At 41.5% G+C, this 21,799-nt stretch overlaps 1 protein-coding gene across 1 annotated transcript in view; it reads right to left on the bottom strand.

Moving 5' to 3' along the window:
* Nucleotides 1-21,799, bottom strand: part of slc30a6 (solute carrier family 30 member 6) — a 72,879-nt gene that overhangs the window by 24,270 nt on the left and 26,810 nt on the right. The window contains exons 5-8 of the mRNA XM_037782492.1: nucleotides 11,637-11,679; nucleotides 9,884-9,949; nucleotides 4,730-4,810; nucleotides 983-1,018 (exon numbers count right to left, since the gene is read on the bottom strand). Coding sequence (XP_037638420.1) covers nucleotides 983-1,018; nucleotides 4,730-4,810; nucleotides 9,884-9,949; nucleotides 11,637-11,679 — 226 coding nt within the window. The remainder of the gene's footprint in view (nucleotides 1-982; nucleotides 1,019-4,729; nucleotides 4,811-9,883; nucleotides 9,950-11,636; nucleotides 11,680-21,799) is intronic.

The raw sequence follows: 21,799 nt of genomic DNA, 5'->3' as shown, positions 1-21,799 counted from the left end.
CACTCAGAAAAGAAGAAAGGAGGGGTGGGGGGGGGGGTGGGGGGAATCTAGTCACAGGAGACAGGTTTAAGTCTCATTGTGTTTTAGTTTATAAAAGCCGCCACTAATCTGTTTTATTATGGAGGGATGATGGAGTGAGAGAGAGAGAGAGAGGGGAAGAGATGGAGGGAGGAAACTACAGAGGAAAAAAAACAAAGCAGGTTATTTACCCAGAATACGCTGCGGGAGAGAGGTAAAAGAGCAATGACAGACAGAGACTGTGTCAAAAACTAACTGATATATATATATGTAAGGGATCATTGTTGTGAGAGAATCCCCTTCATGCTGCCTGAGGGGTGCGATGCTGTCTGGGATCCTTTCACAACAATGACCGGCTCACTGTACATTATCCCGCTTATTACACGGCTACTTACTGAAGAAATTATTACTTTGACACAAAAAACGATCCGCCAGAGTCTGACATCAGAGCTGCGCCCATAGCAACGGTCTGTTATACATAGCAACGGTCTACTATAAAGAAATTACAGACCACAGAACGCCGTGATTGACCAATCAGAATCGAGTATTCAACACAGGCGTGTAATAAATAAGTATATATATATATATATATATATACCACCTGACAAACTAGTGGAATAACAACCCATTCAATCCAAACCAGTATCAATTTATCAGACCATCTCAGTGACTGATTATAACTGATAGAAATGATGGACAAAACTAAAATAAGACTTGAATTCTGATAATAATAATAATAATAATAATAATAATGATAATGATAATGATAATGATAATAATAATATGTAATTCTGTTTGTCTGTCTGACCCAAATATTTGGGATGTTCTGTTCCGACAACAGCTGGCACTGCGTGTGTGTGTGTGTGTGGGACACGCAAGAGTATAACATGTTGTGTGTGTCTATTTGAGAATGTGATGAGGGAATTTGTGTGTTTGTTTGTGTGTGTGGAGGAAAAATACTTACGTATGGACCTCAGGCTGCTCCATGAAGCGCTCCACACTGACAAAACAGAAACAAACACAGTCAACAACACTGGCCAGGTGGGACTACGCTGACTCTGTGTGCGTGTGTGTGTGTGTGTGTGTGTGTGTGTGTGAGTGAGCTAGAGATAGAGCGATCGAGACAACTGAAATGAATGAAAGGAGACAAGGAGCGAACAAACAGAGAGAGAAAACAGGAAATACATTAACACACACAAACACACGCACTCCCAACGTCACACATACACATGCATGGAAAAAAAAAAAAGGTACACGCACACGCACGCACGCACGCACTCACACACACACACACACACACACACACACACACACACACACACACACACACGAATGCATACAAACACACATACACACACACACACACGCACAGACAGATAGACAGACAGTCCAGTCTTTCTCCTCCCTCTGTGCTGCTGCCCTACTGAGCCATTCATGACATGCACTGTACAGGCTGGCAATCTTACTCCTGTGTGTGTGTGTGTGTGTGTGTGTGTGTGTGCGTGTGTGTGTGTGTGTGTGTGTGTCATGCAGGGAAATGGCAAAACAAAGACAACAGCACAGAGAGGGAGATAAATGTTCCGTGTTGCGTCTTCAGGGTCTCTGTAGGGTTCACCAAGTGAAATAAAGACTTTTTAAGACTTTTTAATACCACATTCAGGGTCTGAAATGAACTTTTCTCACTTCCTGCCACAGTGGCAGGGAAGTATTTTATTTTGTCTGCCACTTTTGAAATCTCTGCACTAAATGAAGGAATAACATTGTAGATCTGATGTCATTCAATGTTTGATATATTTTACACCAAAAACATTATATACATGGTAAATAACGGTGTTCGAATTACACCGTGGAGGGAGGGTAGTGTACACAGTACTGTACTGTACTTTGTTATTGTCATCCATAGTATTTGCATAAAAACACAGGATTCAAATGATTATGATTATTTAAATATTTGCTTTGATTAAAAAAAAATCTTGATAAGTTGTTAAGAAGTTAAACAGGTCATAATTCTCTCTCTAACATCTATTTTATATTGATGTGAAAACATCCCATGTTTAGGTCTGCAGCATCAGAACTGTTACTATGGTTACCTACAGGTATACCTTGAATTTAAAACAAGGATTAAACTCTCGATCTATGTTTGACGATTTTAACGGACACCTGCCATCCAATCAGAAGCTGGTGTTTTCTTTTTGGCCACGTTATGAACTACAATAAACACATTAAGAATCACTAAAGTGCTAAATTTCAGTACAGCAGCCAAACACACACACACAAACACACACACACACGTGCCTACACATGAAAGTGTTTGCAGGCAGCGTGCCAACTGCTTGACCTGCATTTGTGTGTGTGAATGTGTGTGTGTGTGTGTGTGTGTATTGTTCTGGAAATGTACCCCGCCCTTCCCTGAGAACTGACCGCAAGACAACCCCACACAGGGTGCCTGGAGGTGTGTGTGTGTGTGTGTGTGTGTGTCATGATCGACACAGCCAGGCAGAGACATTCCCACAGCCCTAAAAAATTCAGTAGTTCACACCAAACAGTGTGCAGTTTCTCGTGTATGTTTATGACTCTGCACACAGTTATTGTGCTTTAACAGGTTCAAATTTGACGTCTTTAGACTTTAAAAATGTCTTGACACGTTTATTTAGCGGGTTCAAAACTGTGAGCGACCACATTTCTCATGAGATGGGGTGGGGGACCCACATCTTCTTTTATCTTTGTTTTGTATCATTTCATTAATATAGCACATATCATACTACTGTATTACTACTTTTTACATTTTAGTCACAGTATTGTCATTAATATATTTGCCGAAAGAAAATGAAAGAAGATGCAAAAGACGGGGGGGAAATAGATCACCCATCAGTGGTGCTCGGATCTTTTACTGAAGCAAAAGTAGTGATACCACAGTGTGAAAATACTCTGCTTCAAGTAAAAGTCCTGCGTTCAAAGTACAAAAGTATGAGCATCAAAATAAACTTAAAGTACCGAAAGTAAAACAACTCATTACGCAGAATGGCATTTCAGAATAATATACATTATATTATTGATGCATTAATGTGTTCATCACTCTGATGTTGCAGCCGGTGAGGTGGAGCTTATTTTATTGACTTTATATACTGCTAGACAGTTTAATTGATAATAATTAGGGCTGTCAATCGATTAAAATAGTAAATCGTGATTAATCGCAAATTAAATGCACATTTTTTTATCTGTTCAAAATGTACCTTAAAAGGAAGATTTGTCGGGTATTTAATACTCAAATATGCTGCTTTATGCAGATGTATGTATATATTTATTAGTGGAAATCAATTAACAACATAAAACAATGACAGATATTGTCCAGAAACCCTCACAGGTACTGCATTTAGCACAAAAAAAATATGCTCAAATCATAACATGGCAAACTGCAGCCCAACAGGCAACAACAGCTGTCAGTGTGTCAGTGTGCTGACTTGACTATGACTTGCCCCAAACTGCATGTGATTATCATAAAGTGGGCATGTCTGTAAAGGGGAGACTCGTGGGTACCCAGAGAACCCATTTACATTCACATATCTTGAGGTCAGAGGTCAAGGGACCCCTTTGAAAATGGCCATGACAGTTTTTCCTCAACAAAATTTAGTGGAAGTTTGTAGCGTTATTATGTCTCCTTCCTGACAAGCTAGTATGACATGGTTGGTACCAATTGATTCCTTAGGTTTTCTAGTTTCAAATAATACCAGTAAAAGAGTTAAAGAAATTAGTGGCATCAAAAAGAATTTGCGTTAACGCATTACTATAACTTTGACAGCCCTAATAACAAGGCAAAAGTGAGCATAGCTCACATACCCCCGCTCACTGCTTGACCCCTACTAAAGTAGGGCCAAAGGTTTTGCCCTTTTGGAACTAATGGAATTAGTCTACTGAGCACAATGCAGCTCGTCATTAGCTCACCTTCCTCAAGTCCAGGGCGTCCAAAATCTTTGAAAATTTGGGCACCCTGGACTTCTAACCCACAAAAGGCACAACTAAAGCACACGATCAACCACCATACCAAATTTGAAGTTCCTAAGTTAAATAACTTCTGAGTTCTGCTCCAGAAACGCAAGTGTGACACGCGAACGGAAGGAAAATAACTAATGTTATCAAATAAATGTAGTGGAGTAAAAAGTACAATATTGGCTTCCAAAATGTAGTGTAGTAGAAGTACTCAAGGACAAGGTCGTTGAATAATCTGGGTTATGATAAATTTAAACTTTTGTCGTATAACGTGCAGATGTGGCTAGAATATCCTGGGGTCCAATTATTGCATTGTTTGACCGGAGGGAAAACATGCACCCTGAGTGGAGCGAGACACTCCGGTGAAACTAATAATGAGGAAGAAAAAAAAACAAAGACAAAAGAAAGAAACAATTGGAAATATTTTGTGTATTGCTTTGGAAATATTAATTCTGTTGTTGCACTGAGTCACGCTAAGGAAATAATTGAAATTTTAATCGAGAGAGACAGAGTGAGTGAGACAAAGAAAGAGATGTAGACAAAAACAAAGACAGAGACATGGGATCTTAATCTGGCTCCAAATACTGATTTAAATCATAAAAAAAATAATCATTACTTGTATTTTGTCCTTCATTGTGTCCTGTAAGGTTGACATCTCTGATTTAACTGTGCTTTGTGCGAGTATGAACAAGTGTGTTTGTAAATGTAGGGGAGACATACACACCTTTCCTTCAGGATGAACAGGGCTCCCAGCTGGATGAGAACAGTGGAGGCAAAAACTGCCAAAACCTCCAGTCTGTCAAACCTGGAGAGAAAGGGAGACGTTGTCATCCATACTGGCACAAACTATTGGCAAACACTCTCCGATACACCAGTCCACTCATTCAAAGACCAATAATGCTCTCTTGGAGACCAGCTCGGTCTCAACATTACGCCACCAAGTGGGCAGAAACTCTGGGTTTGGCTTTACGTCTTTTTGGACATGTGGCACTAAAACGCCATTCTGTAAAAACAGGAAATAAAGAGTAAAAAAACATCCCATCAGAAAATTTCTTGGTGCGATATTTACTTCCAGGGAGACAGCAACACTAACGTGAAGTTGGAGGTCTGCCATTTCCAGGCCTCAGGACACTTTTTGAAACTTGTATGTTCATGCACAGAAACATAACCTCTCAGAAGAAAAACCTGCTGAAGCTCTGTGGAAGTTCATCTCGTCTACAGAGGTCTAACTATGTTAGACACATTTTTATTCATAGAAGACGAGGAACTTTAATTGTGTGTTGATTTTGGCGGTCCCTGTGGACAAAAGCGGTAATGTTTCCGAGCAAAGAGAACTGGATACAGCGGAAAGCCTCTCATTTTACTGCAGCAGGACAGTCTGACAGTCTGCCCCATGCAGTCCTGGTTCTCCCGAGTTTCTGGTGAACCTTCATGATTTCCGATTTTGCGCCTGCTCCATGGGCCCAATGGACGCGGAAGATCGCCGGAAGATCCGGGTACATTTATTGCTCAGAAGTCGAGCCATTTTGGCTTCATGCGCCACTGAGCAACTTTCATAGGAATGAACGTAGCTATGAACATTATATTCCATTTATGCTAATAAATCCCCTGAAATCCTACACACTGGTCCTTTAAATACATGCTGACAACACTAACAAAATGCCAGTATCGGGCCGATACACGGTTGTAACTGTTGCTGACCTCCTGACCTCATCGTGAGGTCACGGGGTCGATCCTGTCGCAGTCTGTCCAGGATGAGCAGCTTTGTCTCAGTGAGCTTATGAGGGGTTAAACCTGACGTTGACTGTCAGTGATCTGATGGTTTGCCACGCTACAGCAGCATAATACCACAGAACTAAGGGATTATGGATTCATGTCATCATACATACAGAGAGTGAAGAAGGAGAGGACTTATAAATACTGAGAAAAACTATAAAGACAACAGACATCAAGACAGTAAAGGCTGCAATTTAAACAGAGTTTTAGGTATTTTCCAAAGGTGCAGGTTTCAGTTTATTAACCGTTCTACTGCGTTTGGGTTTGTTTCCTACAGTAGTTCCCCGTTAAACCTGGAAGCCTGCAAGAATATCTGCCGTCTTGGACTTTTTTGACAAGGTGCAACAGTAGATCCACCTGTAGAGCTCAGTACACTTATTATTTTCCTTCATAAAACTTTTAGGACCTGTCTGCACGTATACAGCGATTTTTAAAAACGGATATTTTCCTTTATGTTTTGGCCTCTCGTCCTATAACTAAAAGGATCCAGTTAATTAAGTCACTACCAGTTTATATAGCCTACGCTTCCAAACCATGCATAACAAACTGGATTATAATTGGTGAAACTGGTACGCAACCACACACTACAAAGATGGAGTTGCGTCCGTGCCCCATGTATTTCGAGCATTACTGTGTGTGTGTGTGTGTGTGTGTGTGTGTGTGTGTGTGTGTGTGAGAGACTAAAAGAGAGACCATTTGTTCAACCGATGAGCTACTGAACAGACACCTACAGGTTAATAGGTTGTCTATGTTTACTGAGACTGCAGGATGGACACACACACAAGACTGATCGCCTCCATGCTGCTGGGTCAAAAGGTCACGCTCCGCTCTGCCAACAGCCTGCGGTTAATCTATAGGGGCGCCACATAGAAAAAACCTGCCGTCTGCTGGATACGGACTCACATCATCACCAGTGTCTTCCTCGATATTGTGAATACAGCAGCAGTTTAGAGCGGCGGTAGTCCTCTCCACCTGAAATAAAGACTGCCTCCACTGACAGTAAAACTGATCGGTAAAAAATAGAGATGGGCGATGCTTTTGATTTGATGACATCTAGTCACTAAACTGGACGCCAAGTCTTCAGGATCTATCGAATTGAACTCAAGACATGAAAAAGTGATCGATCAGTCACCTTGTTCATTTGCTTCGTAGTACTTAGGGGGACAAGTCACTGCAAGGTTACCATCTTTGCTAAACTATTTCCTGGGAAGAAAAGTCTATCTTCCAGCACATGATGATGACGATGATAGCGATGACGATGACGTGTTTTTGTTAGCTTAGAATGAGCCGTTTATATCTACACAGGGAGTGGGTCCTCTCTATGTTGCACCGCCATGTTTCTACAGTAGTCCAGAACGGACAAACCAAACACTGTTATGGGTCGGAGTAGATAACGTTACTCGCTCCCGTCGCTGCTGCTCTCTCTCTCTTGCTTCACCACTCACTTCCCACGTACATACACACTCTAAGCACTGGTTCTGCTCCAAATGACCCACACTTTTCTTACAACAAGTGACGCTAGAGAGGGTCATTCACGTTTTTGCGCCGGCCACCGTCGTTATTCAACACGCTTGAGGCTTCAGTCGGTTGCAATCTGCAACCTAATCACTAGATACCGCCAGATCCTACACACGGGACCTTTGTTGAATCCAACTCAGAACACTTGTATGAACAAACCTCAGAAGTTTAGGTAAGAATACAAAAATGTTCTTGCATGCTTAAATAAATCTGCAGATTGAAGTCAGTGTGCAGGCATTACATTTCATCGAAGGATCATTGCTTACAGCCTAGCGCCTGCAGTAATGTGTGTGTAAATACAATATTTTCGCAGTAATTTAAAGAACTGAACTACACAACAGAAAAAAGTTGAGGTGAAGTGGATCAGACTAATTCCTGGATGGCCTGGCTCCGCTCCTACAGGGTTTAAAGCAGCCCAAAGCTGCAGCTGGTTAAACTGGGCAATCTGTTGCTGAGCCATTGTTCTCTTACTGGCAGTCCATTAACACACACACACACACACACATGCCTACAATACGCTCAAATGAACACGAAGGCACACACATAAATAAACTCAAGCACAAGCCCACGCACGCACGCACGCGCTCGTGCAAACACACACACAGACAGAGGTATTACGGGAGCCAAGTGAAGCTGAAAAGCAGATTTCCACTCAATCACTCTTCCACACCTCAAGGTCAGAGGTCACCTGTCAGCTGCCAATACACTGTTTGGCCAGTCCACTGATACAGACTCACACACTGTAGCGGTTTAAATCAAAAACAGGAAAGTTAAGTCAGTATCAAACCCCACAAAGGACATATGTATTCAGAATAAACATTACCCCTGTTTAGTTTTCAACACAAACAAATGTATGAGCTGTAGAATTAAACACTCAAATCAAACAAAATCAAGCACAAATAACTCCTCACACCAGCAGGTCGCGGTAGTTCATATTCGTCATTCAAAAAAGGGAAACAGGAAGACAGAGGACGGCGGATATACAAGCCGTTGTTATGATACGTACATGAAACAAAGTGGCATTTGCCGACCATTTTCACATCACTCTCACTCACCACCTGAGTGAAAAATGAGAAGAGCCTTCGGTGTTTTTCCTTTTGACTTTACTCATTTTCTTGCTTCCCTCACTTCCATTTCTCTTCTCGTGTGTTGAAGCTGAACCGCCAATCACAGTGATTTCTCTCACCGATGAGCTGTGCCAGCTCCGACGCCGATTCAGCATGTTGAATCGGCAGAAAAACCTCCAACACGGGCAGACAAGAGCCGACGGTGTGGGACACACTGAAAAATGGTGTGTCAAACTCCACTTCGGGATTTCGCAATTACCAGTTCAACTCAGTTCAGTCCGTTCAACAAAATACTGTACTTAGGAATTCCCAGTACAACTCAGTTCAAGGTCACTCACCAAAAATACTAATCAGTTCAGTAACGTTACTGTTCAAAAACAAAACGAACCCCCAAAGCTTTTGTAAAAGAAAAAGATAGTAAAAGAGAGAAAGCTGCTTCCGTACTGTACACACATGCTTCTCTACACACAACAAACAGCAATATCCCTCTGAGAATAACTAATAATAATTAATGCTGAATATGAATAATGAATAGTGTTGTGGGATTATTCCATATTTCACGGGCTATTTTGGGATTTATACTTTATTGTTACATAATTATATATATATATATATATATATATTAAAAAAAGGTGGCGCCACTGTAGCTCACCTGGTAGAGTGGTTACCGCAGCGGCCCAGGGTTCGAATCCGACCTGTGGCCCTTTGCTGCGTGTCATCCTCGCTCTCTCTCGCTCTCTCGCTCTCGCTCTCTCTATGTCACTATCAATAAAGGCATAAAAGCTAACAAAATAATCTATATAAAAAAAGAAAAAAAATCCAAAACAAAGCAATCGAGTAGTGATTTGGAGGTCGAATACCATGGCAACGATCGAAGCTTCAAAGCATTCGGGTCAGCCCTGGTCGGATCCTTGACTGAGTGACAGATTCCTGGGAGGAATGATGAGAGGACAGGTCCGTGGGCCTCGCACACACATACGCATCGCGGTCGAACACTGACTTTTACGGCGCAAATGCCTCGGTAGGCAGACCAAGTGGAGGTCTGAACTTCTCCCTGCTCCTCACTCGCCGGCGGCAGACGCCATACCATTTAGTGCGCCTCATCGTAAAGGGACGTAATGTAAAAGCTGGTAAATCAGAGCCATCTCACAGGCTAACAGGACTGGTGTGTGTGTGTGTGTGTGTGTGGAGGTGAGGGAGAATAAACAAAAAAAGAAAAACTATAATATTTCTTATTTGGGCGATCGACACACTATACACACACACACACACACACACTTGTAAAACTAGCAGTGTGTTTATGAGCCATTCGACTGAGCCAGACAGCAGTAACTGAAGCTTTTCTGTCGATGCCACATCTGTGTTTACAGTGTGTGTGTGTGTGTGTGTGTGTGTGTGTGTGTGTGGTTATCTGACAGCAGTGAATGAGAGCACATAAACAAACACAGATGAAGCTCTGATTAAAGATCTACCGATACAGATATCTACTGTATGACAGATTATAGCGGTGAACTCACCCAAAGGAGTAGACCTGACTTGGTTTCTTCATGCTCACCCAGGAACTGATGAGACAGGTGATCAAACTGCAGAGCGAGGAGAGAAAGAGAGGGTTTTAACAGGGAAAGAGAAAAATGGGTTATAGATAAAAGACACAGGAGCATGGTCGGAAATTAGCATCCGCCACCCGCCAAATGTGGGTAAATTGTTGGCAGTGGCGGCTGAAATCATCAGGACACCCGCCACTTTGGCAGGCAGGGAAAATGCTAGAGATGGGAATAGAGAACCGTAGTTGTCCGATTCCTTGTCATCTCATGCCTCCGTGACTATCGATTCCTCTTATTAATGCTTATTGTACGCACGCCGTATCTTGTTTCAGTTTGTTTTGGACCGGAGCCAAGGCGGAGAGAAAAAAAAATGCTCAAAAAACATGGCGCTACTAAACCTGAGGGCAAACTTTATTTTTTCCCTGATAATGCTTCACTGTGAACAACAAATCTGTGTTGAAATCAACAGGAGGAGAGTTAGTAACGTTAGCTGTTAGCAGCCGGTGGGCAGCACAGTCCTGATTGGATAAATAGCAGAGCTACTAACGTTAACGGAGGTTCCATTGAATTATTATTATGAGGCGTTCACGGTCTGCTCAGCAAAACGACTATTGGGTGAAGGTAAATTACAACGTCATCTCGATGTGTTCAAATGTAATCTCGTAAAATTAAGGTTTTTGGCGAGAAACTTAAAAAAATCCAGTGGTTTGTAGGAGATGTTTTCACATCAATACAAAATAGATATTAGAGAGATAATTATGACCTGTTTAACTTCATAACAATTTACCAAGATTTTTTTTAATCTATGCAAATATTTAAATTATCATAATCATTTGAATTGTGTGTTTTTATGCAAATAACCACTGTAGATGACAATAACAAAGTACAGTACAGTGTACAGTAGCCTCCCTCCCCCCAAAAATAGGGCTACCCCAGAAGCTACGGTGTAATTTGAACACTGTCATTTACCGTATATATAATGTTTTTTATGTTAAATATATGGAACATTGAATGACTTCAGATCTAAAATGTTATTCCTTCATTTAGCGCAGAGATTTCAGAGTGGCAGAAAAAAACAAAACTTAACTGCCACAGTGGCAGGAGGTGAAAAAAGTTAATTTCAGACCCTGCACAGGAGACACGAGAAGGGCAAATAAGAAGAGAGCCAGTGAGAGACAAATGGTAGACAATGAAATACAGAAACAACAGAGAGGTCAGCTAAAGTTCACTTCTTTAATTTATCTTTTATTCATTATATTCTCAAAATGAATTTTTTATGAGTGGAAATTCTCCATCAAAACAGCAAACCTCGGCACAGCTGAGCCGACTGAGTGTTACCTCACATCTCATTGTGTTTCAGGATTTTTCACACTCCAACATGTAAGAATTATTTGAATAAATCTGCAGATTAAATTGATTGTTTGGTCTATAAAATATAATAAAATAATGAAGAAGCAGCCTGATATGATGCCTTTAGATGCCCTTGGTCTGAATAAAACAAGCTATTTTTGAACAACAAATTAAAGCACAAAGAAATTATATTTACTGTAATATTAGACAAAATAAAGCACGGCATTGTCACTTTTAAGAAGCTGGAACCCGATATGGCATTTTGGGGACATTTTTTTTCTCTCTCTCTCTTCAAAAATGGATATGGTACAATATTTTGGGGGCAAAGCTGATGGGAAAAAACTCACTCACGTTCCAGATAATGCAGAACACTCACCTGAACAGGTCGAAGATGGTGAGGTACGTGTAGGCTGTTAAGGCTGAAATTACAAAACAGAGAAACAAAGACCATTAAGATTCAAATGCAAGGCGATCTATAGCATTGGAACGTTAAGCACCAAGTTAGATAATTGATCAGTGAATTCATAATTATGATGGTGTAGCATTATTTCAATCGTCACAACATCATTCAAAAGCATTTTATCTGCAGGTTCCAGACTCAATTATTTGACCGTTTTAAATGAAACACACAGCAGGAAACAAATTTAAAAATGTTTAAAATGATAACGATAAAGAAATGTAAAACTTCATTAAGCAGGAAATAATGTCAATTCCCCATATGGGAAAATTATATTATTAATTTTTTCACAATGAGAGAGAGAGAGGATCTGCAAGCCTGTCGGGATGCTGAATCCATCCGAGGTCGGGTCGGTCTCGGGCTCATTTAAAGCTTCAGTAGGCAGTATATTTTTGGCATCATTGGGCAAAAACTCCATAATAACCTTTCAGAATATTGTAATTCAAGTGTTCTGAGAGAAAACTAGACTTCTGCACCTCCTCATGGCTCTGTTTTCAGGCTTTAAAAAATCCCGTGACGGGAGACTTTGTCCAATCACAGGTCATTTCAGAGACAGAGAGCGTTCTTATTGGCTGTGGTCCGGCTGGTGGCCGGTGGTTGGTATTTCCTCAATAGATCTCAACATGGCTGCCGGGTCACAAACTTTCTCATTTTACAGCTAAACAGTACACTACAAGATGATTCTGAAAACATTTGAGGTGAGAAATAGGTATTGCAGTAACAGAATATTGATTCATATTTGATCAGCGCTGCCTAGTTTGACCGTTTGATCGGAGTTTGCGAGTGATCGGAGACGGCAAGGCTCCAGCTCGGCTCTGATTGGTTGTTTTCCTCCAGTCTGTGAAATCTTGCAGATGCCGTTAGGAGCACCGGAGGAAACAGGGGCCATTTTTTTTTTTTTTTTTAGATTACCTGTCTCATGCACTACTGTCAGGATATAGTGACCGTTTTATAAAAAATAAAAAAAATGTTTTTTTTATCATATTTGCTCCATTTCTACCCACTGCAGCTTTAGCCTAACTTCTCTCCTTTCCATGAGCCCATACAGTATATATTGTACACTCCCTGTGTGGGTTTTTGCATGCTCCAAGCCGGGTTGCCACAATACAAATGAAATAATGTGTGAAGGACATTATATGTCCTCCAATCTAATCTGGCAACACATAACCCCCTCAGAAACACCTAAGAAACACCCATTTTATTTGTTTATCGCTATAAAATCGGGAGATTAGCGGGACAAATTACCAGATGGGGCACAGTGGGAGAAAGGGTTAAAAAAAAAACTGTGATGGAGAAGATTTGTTTTATCAGGATTAATTTAGTTAGCCATCAGGTTAGCCAGTCAGCAGTTACTTGACTAGATACCTGGCCAACAAGCTTGTCTGCTAGCCACTGAGTCGGTCATTAAGTTAGTGAGTCACTGAATCAGGCCGGCACGTAGTCAGCCAGGCTTTCACTCAGTCAATCACCTGGACGGCAGCCAGTCGGCCAACAGGTAAGCTGGAGGGTCAGCAGGTTAATTAGTCAGTGAGCCAACAAGCCAATAAAGTAATCAGTCGGTTAACTAGCCGGCTACAGAGAGACTCAGTGTAGACCTGTCCGTCTGTTTATCTGTCTGCATGTCTGTCTTAATGCCCCGCCTAGCAGCAATCAGGTTGTGCCATGGGGGGATGAGGAGAGGGGATTAGAGCGGCTTTGTGCTGAGAGGAACATTTTGTTTCCCCACCACCGGCGTCCATGTTGGCCAACCTGACGCCGTGTAATCCTGACAGAGAGGCCCGCGGCAAAGACCCGGAGAGACAGACGCAGACGAGTGAGAGAGAGAGACGGGCGGCAGGACTGAGGCTGAGTGACAGACAGACAGACAGACAGAGGGATGGACTGAGATAGAAAGGCAGAGAGAGAGAGAGAGAGAGAGAGAGAGAGAGAGAGAGAGAGAGAGAGAGAGAGAGAGAGAGGTCAAAAGACAGACAGACGGGTTGATGGACATTTATACAGACAGGCAGATGGAGAGAAAGTGAATGAGCGAGAGAGATTGAGAGACAATCCCCAACACTGGTGGTGAAAGAGGAACAGATAGTAAGGAGGCAGCCTGGAACTCCATATAAACACCAGATGGTATACAGACCTCGGAGTCTTGCCTACTAGTTAGGGGGGGGAAAGAAATTTACACATCCTACAAGGAAGTACTCAAATCATTTAGCTGAAGAACTAATTAGCAGTGTCCAAAATCATTCCCTTTTTATATATAGAAACATAAAAAAATACTCCATAATTACCTCTTCAGTGAACAGTAAATTTAGATTTTGGACACTTTAATGAATCATTATCACTTCCTCATTACAAGTATGCAGTTGCATAATTGTAATTTACACATCAATTAAAAGGAGAATAACTGTGTAATCAAGACCGGTGTGGTGGGTATGTGTCCGTCGGGAAAAGTAGGTTATGTTGTGTTTATTTATAGCCTCGGAGACCTAGGCGCCGATTGAGAGTGCACTCGAGGCAAAATACTTTTTTTTTGTCTTAAAAATTAAAATCTCCAGCACTGATGTAGGAAAGAAAAGAGCGGAGTAGAAGAGAATGGAGACCTTTAGATGCTGCTGCAGTGTTTAGTGATGTATATGTGCATGCTGCAAATATGGGTACTGGGTTTAATATTATTATTATTATTTGGTGGGTTTTATTTTCCATCTTATGTTATTTATTCTATGTATTCTATTTCATCTACTTTTTACTATAATTTTATCTTATTTTTCAAGTGTGTTTTATTTTCCATCTTATTTTACGTTAATGGCTAATAATTTACATTAAAAATGGCTATCCATGTTTTTATGTTCATTCTGTCTATTTTCTTTAATTGTAAAGCACTTTGTGCTGCACTTCTTGTATGAAAGGTGCTATTCGAATAAAGTTTATTATTATTTTTATTATTATTATTATCTTGTTTGTAGGATTTCAACCAAAAAGTTGTCCATGCAAAAAAAAAAGACGCAGACAAAACTAAATATCCTGTGCAGCATTGGGAAGTGATTCTGACACCACCTTTTACTGAAGTAAAACTATTAGCAGTAGGGTTGTAAGAAAATTGAATATTGTGATATTATCTTTTGTGAAACTGCATCGATTCTAAAAAACACTATTTATTTTTATTTAATAGTTAGCATGCAAAGATTAACTCAGTCAATACTTTATTTCATTTGCAAAGCGATGCAGCCTCTCAGTGTGATAAATGCAAATGCAGATCCCACTGTTCTGATTTCATAAAAAAAAAGTATCTTTTTTTTTTTTACTCAGATTTTATGCATATGGTGATGTGCTCTTTATACTATGACAGTTTAACTAAAATCAGATTTAAAAAATTGAGATATATCGCCTTACTTACAGTACAGTATTGCAGTATATTGCAATAAATTGAATGGTAACCCCCATTATCATGACACGTATCATATCGGCAGATTCTTGCTGATACACAGCCCTATAAGCAGTATTACTGTAGCATTAGCTGTAGATGGATTTGTGATGAAATGTTTCCTGTTCCCCCTCGGGATGAATTGTAATAACTTTTGGTGATCCTCTGACTTTTCCTCTATAGTGCCATCATCAGGTTCACATTTGTATTTGTCGAATACCTGCAGAACTAATGATACTCTCATCAGCTTCAGCTGCGCTTTGTGTTTATTGATAATTAGGAAATGTTAACATCCTAAATTAAGTGCAGTCTCACAGAAGATTCCCTCTCTAATGTGGATGAAGAGCAGAGAGTCTCGTGTCCGGTACTAAATCTGATTTACGCAGGTTTATTGAACTTTCTATTGGTAATTATCAGTTTTATTGTGTTTAAAGCCTAAAATTCTATTAAAAGTCATTTTTGCTGTGTCCTGTTGTTATTTTGATACGCAGCAGCTCGTCTATACCACCGCGGGAATCGATGAGGTCTGATGTCATTGTGTTGTGTGGAATTAAAAGCAGCAGACAATAAAAGCAATAACAATACAAACGCTGACATCACAGTGACCCTGAACCGGGCCGGACCAAATCAATACCTGGGCTGAAATTTCCCCCTCGCTGTGCTCGGATAGGTTTACATATACACCACAATACACACAATCACACACACACACACACACGCACACACACACACACACACACACACACACACACACACACACAACCCGGTTCAATTCCTTTTTAAGTCTCCTGCTTACAAACACTGACACCCAGAGGACGTGTGGATGTGATACCGGAGCAACAAACAGAGCAGATGGGACATTAGTCTCGTCTACCGCACACACACAAACACACACACTCACACACACACAGAATATGATCACAGAATATGATGCACACCTTAAACAGAATTACAAAGCCGTACACAAACGCACACCAAACACACAAATGTACACGTTTCAACACATGTCCAGACATGAAGACACACACACACACAGTTGCCCCACAGGACCTGAACCCAATACTCACAGAATGAGGGATATAAAGCCCTGTTTGTTTTCAGAAATGATCGATAGAGAGGAGAGGAGAGGAAGTTTGTCAAACCGCTCACTCTTCTTTTACAAGTTGCAACTCCTGCAGCTTCATTTTAAATCCTTTTATCTTTAACTACCTTCCTTCCACTTTTCATGTCCTTTAAAACAGCAAACAATGGAAAGAAAGATGGAGAGGGAAATAAGGAAGGAAGGAAGGAAAGCATAAGGATTTAAAAAAGGAAGGAGGTAGAAGGGAAGAGAGGAAGCGAGGGGTGGATAGACAGATGAGAGAGGAGAAATACGAGCATGAGGATGAATATTTAATGCTGTCTGCTGAGGAGCAGCCCAAACACACACACACACACACACACACACACACACACAGTACAAGTATAAGCACATTCACAGTAAATGTGCACACAAGAAATAGAAATATGTATAAGCATATTTATAATCTGGCCACTTCATTTATCATCTGAGTGAAGTAACCAGGGAAACTGGAAGTATATTATATAAAAAGTAGTTTAGTATATAAAAAGACTCTTAATTTGTGTCGACTGATTCAAACTTCAGTGTTACCTCGTTCCGTTATTCAGCAGGGCGATCTACCATCAACTAATGACAGGACGGTTAAAACAATGCGATGGAAAGAAATGAAAACTAATGGTGATTGTGAGCGATTGAATGCTGACTTTTACTGACATTTGGCCCCAAAAAACACACCTACCGCATCACACAGCAGTGACCGCATGAGAACGGAACCTGAAGGCAGTGGTGGAATGGAACTAAGTACATTTACTCAAGTACAAATTTGAGGTACTTGTACTTGAGTCTTTTCTTTTCACAACACTTTATACTTCTACTCCACTACATATCAAAGGGAAATATTGCACTACATTTATCTGAATTTTTTTGCACACAAAACATATGAAGCTTAATAAATATGTTTGGTTATGAATTGAACATCAATTAATTAGCCGATTGACAAAAAAGCAATTAATTCAATTGTTTTAATTGTTTAAGTCCAACAGTAAAATCCTGCCTTTACATTAATGCATTAGTAATAATCGAATGTAAAAAAAAATTATAATAACAGTCAAAGGAGACATTTTTCTACTTTTAGGGGTGTTACGGTATGTGTAACTGTATTGAACCGTTCGGTACAGGACGTTCGGTTTGGTTCGGTCCGCGACATCCTTTCGGTACGCCCTGTGACCCAAACAGCTGTTTGTGTCAACTACTTGCACGTGTGGAACAGAAATTCTGGAGCGCGAGTTTTACCCAGAAAGTTTTGGCAGCGCACCAGTTGTTCTATGTCAGCTGTAGCAGCGCTGTAAAGACCTAGGTGGTTCTTGCCCAGTTCGCCGACACTGCTGAACTGACGTCGGGTCAATTAGGGTGTTTTCAGCCCTCCAAATGAACTCAGAGCGATGAGTCAGCATTTTTTGCACAAATGTGAACACTCCAAAAGAACTCAGACCTCCTCGGGAGGCGGTCTGTGTTCGGTTCGCTTTCGCTTAACCTGTGCATTGTGAACACAACGTGCTCCAGGTTCGCTTTGCCCGTTGCCATTGGGGAGAACATTACCCCTTGCCGTCAGGGATGGCCTATTTGATCAGTCACCGATCGCGATCAGCCAATATTCAGTAAAAATATGCAATTGGGGGATCAGCATTAATGATTTCTAGTCATCAATCCCTAATAATGCTATGTTGTGAACAACAAATCTGTGTTGAAATCAAACCCCATTGTACTGAAAACATACCGAACCGTGACCTCAAAAGCCAGGTTCATACCGAACCGTGAATTTTGTGTACCGTTTCACCCCTAGTTTTTACAGTGTTAATACTTTTACTTAAATAATAAAGGATCTGAATACTTCCTCCACCAATACCTGACGTCTACACACCTGAAAGACACATACACACATTCTCACTGAGGGCCAGGATACACACAAAGAACACACATTCTCACTGAGGGCCAGGATACACACAAAGAACACACACAGAAACTGATGTGCTAACCACAGCGAAGAGCATCTTAGTGTCACTGGTTCCGGTAAACAGTAAAGTGAGACCCAGAACACACACGCACGCACACACATAACACACACACGCACACACACACAGTGGGTCGTGGTGTCAGGTCAGCTCTTGTGTGCTGCAGATGTAAACTAAAAGCTTCTATCGAACGCCTCTGCTGCGGTGAGGAGGCTCTCCAGAGAGGAGCAGGAGGGGGAGGAGGTGAGGAGGGAGAGAAGAGAGAAGAAAGAGGAGGAACAGATGAACCAGTGAGAGAAGGATGAAGGATGGAATGATAGAGGAGGAGGAGACAGGACAAGGACATGATGGTGAGGACAGGTGAGGAGGAAGAGAAGAGAAAAGGAAGAGGAGGAACAGATGAACCAGTGAGAGAAGGATGAAGGGTGGAATGATAAAGGAGGAGGAGGAGAAGACAGGGACATGAGGGTGAGGTGAGGAGGAAGATAAGAGAGAATGAAGAGGAGGAACAGATGAACCAGTGAGAAGGATGAAAAATGGAATGATAGAGGAGGAGGAGGAAGAGGAGGAGACAGGAACAGAATGGTGAGGTGAGGAGGAGAAAGAAGGAAGAGGAGGAACAGATGAACCAGCAAGAGAAGGATGAATGCTGAAATGACAGAGGAGGAGGATGAGGAGGAGACAGGACAGGAGGGTGAGATGAGGAGGAGGAGGAGGAGGAGGAGTTGGAGAGACAAGGAAGAGGAGGAACAGATGAACCAGCAAGAGAAGGCAGGAGGATGGAATGACAGAGGAGGAGGAGGAGGAGGAGGAAGAGGAGGAGGCTGGGAACACTGCCCAGCGCTGACACTGCTGACCACTGAGGGAGAAACATGAGACTGGACCTGAGGGCTACACACACACACACACACACACACACACACACACACACACACACACACACACACACACACACACACACACACACACACACACACACACACACACACACACACACACACACACACACACACACACACACAATTACACACCTGACAGACACATACACACAAGCTCACTGAGGGTCCACAAAACAAGTGATCACAACACTGTTTATTAATATTAACACACAAACACACACATACAGTAAATACACACACACTACAGTGTTAACACAGTCATGTAAATACTGTGGTGGAAATGAACTGAATGAAATCATGTTGGGGTATAAATGACTACTTTATCTGGGGATGCTAATTTAGAATTGTTCTTCTAGCCGATAGCCGACCCTCGTTAACCGATTATTAACCGATAATCATCAAGATTAGTGTGTTTCATGCAGCGGTGATCTTTCTGCATTGTATGAGCACAACAGACAACTGAGTCCCCGGTTCACATTTAGGAGCGTTAGCAGCCTAGTAAAAGTCTCCACCGCACATTTAGTTTAGTTTAGCAGGTTGCCCGCTGTGTGTCTGCCCGGCGTAACGACACTCTATCTGCCCGGATTAATGACAGCGATGGACAAATAGTGTGTGATTGTGCTACATTAGCAGCTGTAGCTCTGCTGGTAGCTTTGTGCTCGCCGCCACCACACACATACACTCTGTCAGCGCGGCGTAACTTCAGCGAGTTTCCGACAGACCGTTTGTGTGGGTATGGCGGCGGGGAGTATGGGTTTGTCTCAAGACGGGAGCCAACTTCCTGTATCTGTAACCCCGGCTCAGACTCTCTTAAGGTGGACCAGCTTTTCTCCTTAAAGTGACAAGCTTTTCTCAGCTTTTTCTTTTAACCGTTTTAACCGATAGCGTTATCGGTTAAAATGCTTAATGTCGGTTAACGGTTAAACGGTTAATTATTAACATCCCTAGTGAGCACGGTGTACCGTTAGCGAGTGTCCGGTAGAGAGACAGAGCGTGTGTGTGTGACGACGGTGTACTATTGTCAACCTGGCACAACGTTAGCGAGTGTCCGACAGACCGTGTGTGTGATGGTGAGTATGAAGTTATCATTAACATTACGGCTCTGGACGTAGCAGTGCAGTGTGCACTTTATTTGTCGTGAATAAATGCGACAACTCCTCAAGACCCAAGCCAAGCTCCCGTGTCCTGCTTGCCAGCCGCCTGCTGATTACAGTGAAGGCGGTTAGCCCCGGCGTTAGAAACAACACCGGCTCAGACTCTCTTAAGGTGGACCAGCTATTCTCCTTTAAGTGACAAACCGCTACTCTGCGTTTTATTTAATTTTGAATATTTCTTTTAACCGTTTAACCGATAGCATTAATCGGTTAAAATGTTTAATGTTTGTTAACGGTTAAAAATAGTGGTAACACAAGTATATTGAGCCCCTGAATTAGTAGTTATTGACTTCAATTAGTTATATTATTCACTGTGTCATGCACATACGATTGCACCACCCAGATGGACTTATACAACTCTAAAAATAATGTTGCACTGGTTGAAGACAAGAAAATGCAAACAAAGAACTGTGTCTGCTGTTCCAAGATCGAGAAATAAAACTTCCTAAAACACAAGTTTTTTTTATTATTATTATTATCCAACTCATCAGAGAGGGGGGGTATTCTACTAAAAAGTGTAAAACACACAAAAATATTAGATTTTTGGATAAATTCTGCTTCACATAAGCCTCCACACTCGTTTTTCATCAGGCAATAAAAACATCAACAAGACCATTTTTCCTTATACATCAGGAACAATTACCGATTTTACAGAATGATTTGCTATTTTCAGTAGTTATTAAGATGTGTTATAAGTGGTTTGGTCTAACGCTCACTGGGATCCGTAGGACCAAAAACGTGTTCAAAGTCCTCATTCTCAAACACTCTTTCAAACACTGGACACACACATACTGTACGAGGAAGCCTGCATACACAAAAACAAGCATGTCTACAAATGGTTAACACACACACACACACACTCCCTGGTGACCGTGGCCCACACAGACAGCTTGTCATCCTCACATATGACAAGCACTTCTGTCAATATGAAACCAGACCGGAGTAAAATGGATTCTCGTATCTCCACGTGGGATTTGAGAGGCAGCTGGCAGTGATATGTTAAACCGAACACAGAGCGATACCCACCCCGTATCCATGCCCCCTGTGCCCTGACCCTGTACCCTGCAACCTCCCCTCCTACTAATGATAATCAATGGAACATCATCTGTTAGGACAAAACTGCCATTAGGAGAACTAAGTGCTGGTATGTTCAGGGTCCTCCATGCATTTATCAACCCTTTCAGAGTAGGACATCGGTCCAAAATATTCTCAAATTTATGAATACTTGGACCTAAATTTAAGAATAAAAGCATTTGTATCAACTTTCTTATCCCGGGAAATGACACTGCCAGTGTCATTATTCTTGTTTTGAGCAGAACTTTTAAATCAAAATCACAAAGCGATACATATGACGGCTACATTAACTGTCTAGAGTCACGTAACGTGAATAATTATACGTCACTCCACAGTCACAGCAGGACTATGGTGATCCCAGATAGCAGCCGGCTCTATCTAGACTACCACATCTATTAGAGGGATAGACTGGAAAAGACTCACGCAATGATCTCTGTTCACTCTGTTTGTGTTTTTGGAAAGGCATTATCT

The sequence above is a fragment of the Sebastes umbrosus genome, chromosome 10, assembly GCF_015220745.1.
Source record: "Sebastes umbrosus isolate fSebUmb1 chromosome 10, fSebUmb1.pri, whole genome shotgun sequence".
In the NCBI taxonomy this organism is placed as follows: Eukaryota; Metazoa; Chordata; class Actinopteri; order Perciformes; family Sebastidae; genus Sebastes; species Sebastes umbrosus.
Note: the sequence above shows the minus strand (reverse complement) of the source record. Positions and strands in the feature narration are given on the sequence as shown.